Source organism: Lactuca virosa, chromosome 2 (assembly GCF_052849685.1).
Source record: "Lactuca virosa cultivar CGN04683 chromosome 2, Lactuca_virosa_CGN04683_v6, whole genome shotgun sequence".
NCBI classification, from domain to species: domain Eukaryota; kingdom Viridiplantae; phylum Streptophyta; class Magnoliopsida; order Asterales; family Asteraceae; genus Lactuca; species Lactuca virosa.
This window is the reverse complement of record NC_136427.1, coordinates 90,413,919-90,426,619: the sequence shown is the minus strand read 5'-3', so window position 1 is coordinate 90,426,619 and position 12,701 is coordinate 90,413,919. Positions and strand designations below refer to the sequence as shown.

At 32.7% G+C, this 12,701-nt stretch overlaps 1 protein-coding gene across 2 annotated transcripts; it reads left to right on the top strand.

Moving 5' to 3' along the window:
* Positions 1-6,023: 6,023 nt before the first annotated feature.
* Positions 6,024-12,282, top strand: LOC145159278 (NAD(H) kinase 1-like). Of its 2 annotated transcripts, none has more exons than XM_079078216.1 (11): positions 6,024-6,246; positions 7,847-8,000; positions 8,095-8,214; positions 8,999-9,198; positions 9,716-9,829; positions 9,964-10,058; positions 10,185-10,291; positions 10,386-10,459; positions 10,610-10,688; positions 11,348-11,655; positions 11,724-12,282. In XM_079078216.1, exons 1-11 carry the CDS (start codon positions 6,214-6,216, stop codon positions 12,030-12,032), a joined length of 1,593 nt encoding a protein of 530 aa, XP_078934342.1. In that variant the 5' UTR covers positions 6,024-6,213; the 3' UTR covers positions 12,033-12,282. The 2 variants fall into 2 exon arrangements, with proteins under 2 accessions (XP_078934342.1, XP_078934343.1); XM_079078217.1 differs by having other exon boundaries at positions 6,025-6,260.
* Positions 12,283-12,701: the final 419 nt, after the last annotated feature.

Below are 12,701 nucleotides of genomic sequence, written 5' to 3'. Positions count from 1 at the left end.
GTAAATAAATGTAAGGTCTGTTTATGCTTATGTTTCTGTATTGACGATGACATCCCAATGTTTTAAAATGAATAAAATACATTTCTTCGGAAATGCTTTGATAACATATTTATCATGTTTTTTTCTAGGAACAAATTCTGCAATATCATTCTTTAAAATGGATACTCTGGTTTTTTAAATAAGCATAAATAAAATTTTTAAAATGACAGTGAATTTGGGGATGTCACAAAATTTTGAGGATGAAATTTCTAAAACAGGGGGAGAATGTGACAAATGGGAATTTCTTATCACCAATCATCACTAGAGATAGCATCGACCAATGATGATAATAGAACTTTTCATATTGAAGGAAAAATATGACCAGTTAGATAATAACAGAATAAAAAGTAAGTGACCAAAAAGTTATATCACTTTTTATGATGGTTAGTGTATTTGGAAAGTACATAACAAATGGATCCTAAGGATATAAGTGTTGAAAAAATCTTACCCCAATTGGAGGACCTATGGTTTTATAAAAATAAAAATCAACCGTGTTAATAACGGTATTAACGTCAAAATAACATAAAGAAATAAGTTGAGTTTCGGCTAACGTCACAAAAAGGAAAATCGTAGTAACCTGAAAGATAAGGAATTTGAAAGGAAAAAGGTCAAAAACGGAGTTCGTATGAAGGAGATATGATTTAAAAATATATATATAAAATATGGGTTAAAAATGAAAGTCAAAATTTGGCAACGCGACCTTAAGGAAAGTTGTAATACTAGTAGAGAGATACACAAATATATAAAGAGGGTAAGAAACAAGATTCATATAAGGAAGATATGAACTTTTATAAAAGATTTAGAGGTGCACGCCAAGTGCGCACCATGTTCGTCACGTACATCTGACACCCAAATTTGTCGAGATTAGGGAGACGTGGACCATCAGAAGTGTGACACGTGGCAAGATCTGGATGGAGCCACGAAGCAAGTGCATGTCGCACATGAAGTGTGCCTCGTGCACAACTACTATAAATAGAGGTGCCCGGTTTCTGATTTTCTCATCCCAAACACTCTCTCTATACCTCTCAAGTTGTTTCGGAAGTCTTCTCAATGACACAAAGCTTTGGGTGCAATGGCTTAGATGCTTCGGAATACATTACTAGAGTGAGTACCTTTTATAAAGCTTAAAGCCTTAGGATAATGTAGCTATAGATACTATGCCTAGTTGTAAGCTATGATATTATGCCTAAGAGTTATGATGCACGATAGTCTAGGAAGAGATAACTTGATTAGGAAGCTAAGTGATTAAGAGACAACCTGCAATAGAGTTCAAGATCATAGGTTTTTACAATGTAACTTATGTTTCTGTATCAATTATGACATCCTTAGGGTTTTATTATATTGAGACAATCACGTGTACTTAAAAAGTTTTAAATGTACTGGGAAATTCCGCATCAATGATAATGCAAGCGTAAAGAAAAGTATTAATTGGTTCTGAAAATTTGAGGATGTCACACTTCATCAATTTTCGCTTCGAAAAAATAAACAACACCTAAGACCACAGGGTATGTATGCGAAGCATCTTTGACTTTTTGATTGCCACATCAGCTTTCCCTCACTCTTTTTTCCCTCACCAAAAAGGCAGGAAACAATCATCTTTCACTACCTTTCATTTTTTTTAAATAAAAATAATTGATTTTTAAGATTTATAATTCAAAAAATAAATATATTTTTTTAAAAAAATGATTAATAAACACAAAAATTAGTTAAAAAAATACTTCATTAGTTAAAATAAAGATTACATAAAAACAAACTAAGAATAAAAAAAACCTTGAAAACAACCAAGATTTAAGAAAACATAACCTAGATTAAAAAAACGATCTACGAGAAATATTTTTTCATGATCTTCTATTTCTTCTTCAAAACTAGCTCGAAAGCCGGTCCTGAAAGACGATCAATGTTTTCCATCAATAACTTCATATCCTCCATATCTTGCCTTTTTCGCCCGTTCCTTTTTTTCGGCTTCTTTTCTTTGTCGAATGCCAAACGTTCAGCAAAGTTCAGATTGTATCGATCAAATGTCGCCGTAATTTTCTGCATTTCGTCCGCGTCCATGCTGAAATCCGATGCACTGGAAGAAGTCCCCTTCCTCTTTTGTTTTGCTTTGTCCCTACCCATTGGTCAGACAATTTCTTCTAGCTCCAGTTTGTCCTCGTCGTTTAAATCTAGCTCGACACGAGGATCAGAAGAAGTTGTGTATCTACTAGAGCCCGTTTTTGTTCTTTTTAATTGGCCTTCTTCTCGTCGTATAAAATCTTGTTCGTATTTTTTCCACCTTGGGCTAAGAACTAACAATTTCCAACAGTCGTGCGACTTGAATGCTTTTCCCGTTCCCTCGCGAATAAATGCAAAGCCTCTTAAAAAATTTCTTCATCTCCTTGACCGCTCTTCCTTTGAGTTTTTAGGTTGTTATACAACTCGTTCAGTTTTAGACGACTTTCGCTATTTCTCGAAACTTTGAATTCAGTTGGTGTTTAGTATGATACTCTTCATCTTCTTTAACCAACTCCTTGCGAAATCTCTCAAGAATGTGAATCCAAAAATGATCTCCCATTTGTGCATTTTGTGTGTTTCCCTTTGTTGAATCCTCTGAAATGTCAACCCAAGCTTTTATCAACACTAGCTCTTCTTGGGGAATCCATAATGGTGGCTTCTGTCTTGTAGTCTCTTGCACCAGTTGTTTTCCTCTACAGCATGGTGAGGGTGGTGTGGGTTGAGTTTCCTGTGAAATTTTGTCCTCCGACTCTTCGAGGCTTTGGTATTGTGGTTGAGAGTGAAAGGATGGTGTTTGGCTTTGGATTTGAGATTGACGGAGTGGGTTTTGGCTTTGGGGTTGATTTGGTGAAAGTTGATCGGGAAAAACGACAAAGCTTGTGAACATATTTGGAGTAACATTTGGCACTTGCATGGGGTAGTATTGCCCTTTTGGTATTGGAATTGTGGAGGAGATTGAATGAGGGCATCAAGTTGGAGATGATAAACCCGTTGAGATGGATCGATGACGAAAATGTTTCGAGTTGTGGTGCTTAAACTTGAAACATTGGTTTTTTTTCTTCTATCGGAGTTTGGGGTTAGATTGTTGGGATTCATTTTTTTAAGAGAATAGAGAGAAACTGATAGAAAAATGTGTGATATTGAAGTTGAAAATAGTGAGGAATTTATAGTCGTGTAAAGTGGTAAAAAAACATATATATATATATATATATATATATATATATATATATATATATATATATATATATATATATATATAGGGAAAGGATCAAATAAGAACACCAAAAAGGTTGAGGACATGAGAACGCTTATGAACCAATCATTTTATAAGACAAATTAATACTTTTGTATTTAGATTAAATTTTAAAATATTAATATTAAATCCTAATCTCCTAAAATCTAGCAATCATCGTATTTACCTAAAAAAGCAAAAAAAATAATAAAAATAATAATTGATTTTTTTTCTTTTTAAGTTATTAGAATACGTAAACAGGTTTTTATTAGTTTTTTTTTTCAACAAAAAAAAACCAAAGTTATTTACTTAAAAAATAAACTACAATTACAATCATAAATTAATACATTTTTATTTACAAATAAAAAACCTTACGAAATCCAATGTCTTTTTTCATCAACTCGAAATAAAATTTTTCTAAGAATTCGTCATATTCTCACAAAATGAAAACTTTAATCACAAATGACTACATTTTTATTCACAGATGAGTATAGCTTTAATCACAAATAAATATAGATTTTATCACAAATGATTAAACTACATCTGAAAAATAATTAACATTCTCATCTATTCAACAAAGAGAGAAACAACTCTAGTCATTAATGAATACAATTCCATCACAAATGAATTTAGCTATAATCATATGAATACAAAACAATAATCATATGAATTTAGCTATAATCTTCAGGGGAAAATTTCCCTTCCATTCCGATCACCCCTCCGCCTCCGACCTCCGATCACCCACCACCCTCGCAAATTGTCCTTCACGGCGGTTTCATCGTCCTCCGGTTATGCCATCTCCGACCAAGAACTGGAATCACGGGGTTTCATCTTCCGTCGCACAATCAACGACCTGAACCTCGACCACTTAAACTCCATTTTCGTCGTCGTCGGTTTCCCAAAACGTGACACCGACAAGATAAAAGTGGCGCTGGAGCATACAGATTCGTTGTTGTGGGTGGAGTATGAGAAGACGAAGAGACCGGTGGCGTTTGCTAGGGCTACCGGCGACGGCGTATTCAATGCTATTATTTGGGATGTGGTGGTGGATCCGAATTTTCAGGGGATTGGGTTGGGGAAGGCGGTGATTGAGAGAGAGTGGTGGAGGAGCTACTTCAAAAGGGAATCACTAACATTGCTCTGAGTTTTGGGATTCTATAGACCTCTCGGGTTTATTTCGGATCCAGAGGGGATAAGAGGAATGGTGTATTCAAGAAAGAATAAGAGAAAAGAGTTGTATAGATTTGGGTTCCATGGTGTTCGGTTGTGAGGAAGATGATCACAGTGATGTACAATTGCTTGAAGATGACTTTGTTGCTTGACCTGATGAATTAGGTAGAAGATGATGAAGGCTGTAGAATGCATTCTCCCTTTGTGTTGGCGGCTAGGTTAAAGAAACAGAGAGGGAAAACGTATACATAGGGGAGAGAGAAAGGTGAAACAAGTGGGTCACATACCTGATATTCAGGGATCAATTAAATATAAATTACTGATTTACCTTATAAATTGGTTGGTGAAGAACTGTTCTCGCGTTCTCAACATTTTTGGTGTTCTCATTTGATCCTACTCATATATATATATATATATATATATATATATATATATATATATATATATATATATATATATATGTGTGTGTGTGTGTGTGTGTGTGTGTGTGGTAGCCGTTGTTAAATTAAAAAAAGTAATTTTTTGTAAAAAATCTAAGCGTTGGAAAGCTAGTAAAAAAATAACGAATAACAGAAGGAAAGAAAATGTCGGGAGCATTCCCCTCACTCGAATACCATATCTTTCTGATTGAATGGGTTGAAAAGACAATTATGCTCCAAACCTTACCTCTTTTTTTGGATTATTAGTTTATTTTAAATCATTTTTTTAATTTCTTTTTTATTGGATTATTATTTTTTAATGGCTTATTATATATTAATAAATTTTATTTTTAATATATAATTTTTATGTATTAATAAATATTATTTTATTGGATTATTAATTTCTTTTAAATAATTCTTTTTTTAATTCTCTTTTATTGGATTATTATATATTAATAAATATTATATATAATATATAATATTTATATATCAATAAATACTAATTTATTGGATTATTAATTTTTTTAGTTAATTTTTTAAATTCATTTTTATTGGATTAATTCATATTTTTTTTGGGACAAGACCACCATCATCATAATTTATTATAAAAAAATCACATTTATCCCACCACTATCACACATAAACCGGGTCAAGAATCACATATTGGATTATAAATAAATTAAAATGGATAGAAAGAATAACAACATAACATCAACTTGATAACAAAAAACTAAAAACAACGTAATCAACATTATATTTGGATTTTAATCGATTTATGTTTAATTATTTTGTATGACAATTTGTATTTGGATTTTTTAGTGATTATCGTGTAATTTTGTTTTTGTATGATAATTTGTATGTTTTTATAATTATTCATTATTCATCAACTTTATTGATTACAATATAAAATAACAAGATAATATGATCATTTTTCATCATTCAGCAAAGTCAAATGTTTTTTCAATCAAAATTTTTATAGTACAACACTTTCCAAATAGTACTTTGTCAGAGAACAACCAACAACTATCAAACAACCTAGTTTTGATTCAACCTATTGTTGTACTTCATTGGAAATTATCTTTTCGTAAATTGAAATTTTGTGTTTAATTTAGAACCCGAGAAATCAACTTGCCCCATCTCGGTTCCAAACAACTTTTCCGTCTCTTGACCCACAACCACCCACGTGATTACGTGAACAATTACAATGTTGCTTTAAAAAAGTTGAGCTGATTGAGAAATCCGAATAACACTTCTATTAACTCCATTCAATGTAAATCGCGACTGGGTTCTCTCGAATCTCCGAGAAAGGCACTCTAACTATACCACTTTCGGTCGCAATTCTCTCTCGATCAAACAGCCATGAAGCGTTCGAATGTTAACTCTACAGTACAGGTTTTGTCTACGATGTATCTATCTTTCTTCAATTTTGGTGTTAAATCAGACGATTTCAACTTGAATCATTTCTGATTGATATATTGGTGATTTGTTAGTTAGGGTTATGTGTTTTCTGCTTTTATTCTGATTAGGATTGTTCAGAGCTGCCTACTATAGATGTTTGTTGTTTTTTGAAGTTTATTCTTGGACTCGAATATCATGTGATGGTTATCTTTTGTACTTGATATTTGGAACAAGATAAAATGATTATTTGTCAACATTGCTTCTAACTTGAGGATGATCAAGAACTGTTCATTTTGTTGATTAAAATAATGTAGGAACAATGCCATCCACTAAGATTTTACATAAATGAGACATTAGATATTGAGTTTCTTTTATCTAGGTTCCTATGAAGGTAGTATCTTGTATATAACTTTTGATTATCAATTCTTCCTGTTGAGCTACATAAAACAAATCCAATTCCTGCCATACTAGTTTTAAGGGCAGTATAACATACAATGACATCAAGATTACCCCACCTATGTTTTGTTTTATGAGCTTAATATTTATTTCAAATTTCTATTAAGCATTCTCCAAATTTACATACTAAATATGTACACTGCCATACATGAAATCAGAAAAATATGATCACTAAGTTCCTCATCTACATGAATACACTATCCTAACTTATTTGAAGATACAATCTTTATCCTAAAAACAAATCAGCCTTAATAACGAGGAAGATATTAGTATATTACTTCTTATTCCACATATTAGATTCATATGCAACATTGAAGTAAGTAATAATGATAATAATAACGGAGATGGAAGAAGTAATTTGCAAATAGCATTTTAGCCTTTTAGGACAAAGTTACAAACAGTTTCAACAATTTCCGTTTGGGATGTTTCCTGAAGATTACAACATTTTAATTTCTCTTTGAAAATATACAAGCTATGATTACTTACTCGCCCATTTTGTCATTATATCATGATGATGATATTGATTGTGATCCACAAGATTCTCCTATTTTTTCATTATTGAATTGGAGGTGATCTATTCAATTAATGATCTATGGGGTTTGTAGCAATAAAATGGGAATCTTGGGAGTTTCACTTATATGAACCACTTGTATTTGTTTTATTTGAAGCAATAAAGTGGGTATCTTGAGAGTTCGAAGCATTAAAATTGGGTGTATTTTACTAAAGGCTAAATGCAAGAAACAATAACATGCTTTCTTTTATTTGTTTTGATTTCATCTTAACTTTCATTTCTTTCTATCACAACATTGTGCTTCCAATTTTCTTCTTATGAAGACATCGTACATTTAAAAAGTAACCCAATTACAACATTGTATTTCCAAAATTTTCTTACTAGGACACCATACTTTGAAAATTCCAGTTAATTATAACAATAAAAGTTGCTTTGTATTTGGATGACATTGTTATAATCGGGTAGATTTTTCAAATACAATGCTACAATTGGAAGAAATAGAAGTAGCATGCTATACTAAATAAATAACTGAAATTATGCTGCTATTTGTTGCCTTTTAACTTTTGTAGAGTCCTTCTCCTTCTTTTCCACTTACTATCTTCCAAAATTTCATTCAATTTTGAATAGGCGAATGCACATAATCTTGCACAAGAGAATGGTGTAAACGATTTCCTTCCTCTTGGAAACTTAGAGAAAGCTATAAAAGAAATTGTTGAGCAGCCACTTCCACTTGTTGATGGGATTGAAGATCAGCTTGTGGAGTTTTCAGAAGCCATGAGAAGTATGATTGCTTTCATTTAGGTGAAATAAAAGTAGGATGCTTTTGTAAAGAATAAGGTTCGTGTCTGATCCTTGTGGTTTATGTCATTCATAAGCTGTTGGCAAGGTTTTAAGAGAAGCAGCAGAAGCTAAAGCTGCTGCTCAAGCTGAGGCTACAGAATGGAAACACAAATATGAATTGGAAAGAGAAAAGAATCTTCAATTGGAACAAAAAGGTGTGACACATAAGCACCACTTTGAAATTCACTAATGCCTAACATTCAAAATAGATAGGGTTAATTAAATCCAAAAAAATAGCAACTTGATTTCATTTATTTGTTTATTATGACATCTTGCTTTCTTTATTTAGTTATGGGATGACATTGCTATAATTGGATAGGTTTTTTAATCCGCTTTGTAAAAATATCCGTGAAAAAAGGGTAGATATAAAATTTGGCCTTTGCCAAACAGATCATAGAGTAAATTACAAAAATGGTCCCTGTGCTTTCTGGTTTTTACCATGTTTAGTCCAAAGTTGAAACCTTTTTCATTTGGGTCCTTAAAAACAAGGTTCCAAGATCGATGTGAAACCTTGAAACAAGAACCAAAGTTGAAAAATGTTTCAATTTTGATCTAAAAATGGTAAAATCAGAAAGCTCAGGGACCATTTTTTTATAATTTACCCTAAAACATATAATTATGTGCATTTTATTGAATCTTGAAATTTGCTCTGTATGTCACGACATCTTATATCATTGTGGCAAAGCTTTAATAGTATCTTATTTGGAACTCTTATAAGATCATAAGAATATCCATGAAAAAAAGTCAACAACACTATTTTAAACATATTATTATGTGCATCTTATTGAATTTTGCATTCACTCTGTATATCATGACATCTTACCATTATGGCAAAGCTTTACTAGCATCTTATTTGGAACACCTATAGTTTTTTTGACTCATTATTTTCTTAGTAATCGAAATATATATTCACAAAACCATTTTTTTCTTTCATTTTAGGTCCAACATTTGCTGAGAATCCAGGAAACTTTGAGCAAAAAGTAGGAGGCTCAGACTCCATTGAGCACCTTGCAATTGAGCCTGAAACTGGTGAAAAATCTCAAAGGTGTTGTGGGGAAAATGGGATTTGCTCTCATGAGGTTCTTAGGGACAGGGGACCCGACTCTTACCCTAATATTCACAGCAAAATTACTCGTAAGGTACTATAAGGGCATTTTAGTCATTTCAACAAATAAACTGAAAGAAACCCTAGATTTTAGGGAGTTGTTAGCTCTTAAGTAGGCTTTGAAAATATGACTTTAAGTTTTTGATCAATGTTCTAGTATTGATCCTGGTCGAATGAGAAAAGTCATACTTAATCTTCTTCTGATGCTTACTATAAGGGCATTTTAGTCATTTCATCAGTTTTATGTCTCATTAGTTACCTAACTTAGGCACTTAACTTATCTAATGATACACCATAATCAAGACTCGACTCATATTGGTTTTATGATGCATTTGTTGCGATAAATGAGGTCTGTATGAAGTAAGTAGTAAAAATGAAAAAAAGTTGTTCCTTTTTTGTCCGGAATGAACCCATCTGAATGACCGTAAATGACCATTTTACCCCTCTTTTCAGAATTAGTGTTCAATAACCAGTTCCCTCAATTTCCTGCAACATTCATTTTATTCATCATTTCTATTTTTAATCTATTAATAATGTCTTTTCATATTCAGGCATCATTTAAACTAAAATGGTGTAGCAAAAGTAAAAAAGATGATCAGCATAAACATGACATTGTCTCCTTTGAGAAGGGAAATATAACCACAGCAGAACGTAGCAGTAAACAGGTATATTTTAATTTAATTATGAAAATATGTTTATGTATTTCTTGCATTTTACCCTAATACTATATTAGTCTTTGTTTGTATTTTCATAAGGAATATGATGAAATGCATTATATTGTTTACATTTTATAATTCAGATTTCTTTGAAGTGGGAAACTCCTCCTCAGACTGTGCTTATCTTGACAAAACCAAATTCAACTTCAGTCAAAATCCTTTGTGCAGAAATGGTCAGGTATTATTATGACTTCAATTGTCTTCTTAAAGGGTATTTTTGGCATATGGTTATTAGTCAAAGACTTCTGTTAAAGTATGTAACAAGAGAAGTATGAATATATTTGGTGATCATTTGAATTTCCAGTTGGTTGAAGGAAAAGAGAAGTATGAATATATTTGTTGAACCACGAGTAAGAAATGAACTTCTAGAAGAATCCTCATACTTCAACTTTGCACAATCATGGATAGATGGTGAGTCAATTTCATCTATATTTTATAGATTCATAAATTTTATTTTGAAGGTTGAAATAATTGGGAAATTTTATTTTGTGTTATGACTTTACAGATAAGGAGATGTGGCATTTGCATGAGGTAGTTGATCTTGTAGTAACTCTTGGAGGAGATGGGACAGTGCTTTGGGTATATTATTATTATAATATTACTTTTGGAATGAAATGAATCATATTATTAGAATATTTTTTTAATTTTTATTTTATTTTTAGTAAGTTATGTTGTTTGGAACCCTAAATGTGGATGAGTTTGTTCAGTATCTTTACCTTTTTTTTGTAGGCTGCATCAAAGTTCAAAGGACCTGTTCCTCCAATTGTTCCATTTTCTTTGGGTTCCTTGGGTTTCATGACTCCATTTTGTATCCTTTTCTGTTCACAGTTCTTCTCTATCTCTTGTTTGTGCAAAAAGACGTGAATGCCCTTCTCATCCTCATCACCAAAAATAGCCCTATAAAATAAAAATGACATCTGTACTACTCGAACTGTTGTCAATGGGACAAAAATTGCAATCTTTGTCACACCCAAAAAGGTGGAAATGTTGTGCAAAAGACGTGAATACCCCTCCTCATTCTCATAACCCAAAATAATTCAAGAAAGAATGACGGCCTTGTAGACCGGGACCAATGTCAAAAGTATAAAAATTGGTGGAACTTGATTCTCGTCTATGCAAAAAGATGTGAATGCCCTTTTCATCCTCGTCACTCAAAATAACCCTAGAAAGGACTCAGACGGGTACTAATAGGACAAAAAAAACAATTTTTTTGTCCCATCCAAGAGAATGTAACATGTGATTTATCAAATGTACAAAAGACGTGAATGCCCTCATCTTGGAGTGAGACTAATATGAATAGTTTATTGTCCTACCCAAAATCTGTGGAAAAAGACTTAAATGCCCTCCAAGAAAGGAAGTACTAGGAGTCCCTTCCGTCTCGATTCCCCTTGTGTGTGCAAAAGAAGTAAATGCCCTTAGCATGCGATGATAAGTAAGTAAGTGATCTTTAACTTTAACCATAATTAGATAGTGAACGCTACAAAGAATGCCTAAAATCAATACTAGAAGGTCCAATCAGCATCACACTACGACACCGTTTACAGTGCCATGTGATTCGAGAAGGAAGTGAAAATGAAAATGAAAATGAAGGGCCGATACTTGTGCTAAATGAGGTGACAATTGATCGTGGGATTTCCTCCTTCCTTACAAATCTTGAATGTTACTCTGATAACTCCTTTGTCACAACGGTTCAAGGAGACGGCTTGATCTTATCAACAACATCCGGAAGCACCGCATACTCCCTTGCAGCCGGTGGCTCAATGGTCCATCCACAAGTACGTTTTTAAACGCAAGACATTTTTTATTTTTATGAAATGACGATTTTACCCTTATGTTTATACAGGTTCCAGGGATTCTATTCACACCGATTTGTCCACACTCGTTATCATTCCGACCTCTAATACTACCCGAACATGTAACACTTAGGATTCAAGTACCTTTAAACAGCCGAGGCCATGCATGGGCGTCCTTTGACGGTAAGGACAGGAAACAATTGGCTCCGGGAGACGCGCTGGTGTGTAGCATGGCGGCGTGGCCAGTTCCCACCGCGTGTAGAGGCGATTCCACCAGTGATTTCTTGCATAGCATCCATGATGGTCTTCATTGGAATTTGAGAAGAACTCAATCTTTTGATGGACCCCGTGAATCTTAACAAGTATGGAAAATTGGAATCCGAGATTCCATTCCATCGCGTGTTTGGTTAAGTACGGAAAATTGGAATCCGAAATTCCATTCCATGGTGTGTTTGGTTGCCAGAGCGACGGAATTCATATCGAGGAGAGGGGGGGAAGGAATTTGATTATGTTGTTATTTGTTTAATTAGAAAAACTATATTACTCTTAATATAATATGTATGGAAAATTACGGACAATAACAATGTAGTTATGTTTCTTTACCAATAATCAAGGTTGCAGAAAACGTTAGACGTTAGCTAGTCGGTGGACTGGGTCTAGGGATTAATCGGGTAAGCGGGGATTAATCGGGGACCATTAATTATTAGGAAAATTATTCAAAAATTTATAAATCTAACTTTAATCGGAAGAATATAAATAAAGAAGCATAAAAGTTTAATAATAAGTTTAACAAGCACAACAATTTATCATCCAATTAATAAGAAAAGTTATTCAAGTTTTAATATATATTAAGAAAAGAAATAAATTTGGGTATTTGTATATTTGAAAATATAGAAATTTTGAAAATTTTGAAGAAAAACTTTAAATTTTAATTTTTTAAAATTTTTTAATATATTAGTTGAACATTGAAATACTATGAACTTTTGAAATTTTGAACATTTTGGTTTAATATTTAACTAGTTTATGGT

Coding starts and splice junctions, on each gene's coding strand:
- LOC145159278 (XM_079078216.1), top strand. CDS start 6,214: ATGAAGCGTTCGAATGTTAACTCTACAGTACAG. Junction 6,247..7,846: donor ATGTTAACTCTACAGTACAG/GTTTTGTCTACG, acceptor AATTTTGAATAG/GCGAATGCACATAATCTTGC. Junction 9,199..9,715: donor ACAGCAAAATTACTCGTAAG/GTACTATAAGGG, acceptor TTTCATATTCAG/GCATCATTTAAACTAAAATG.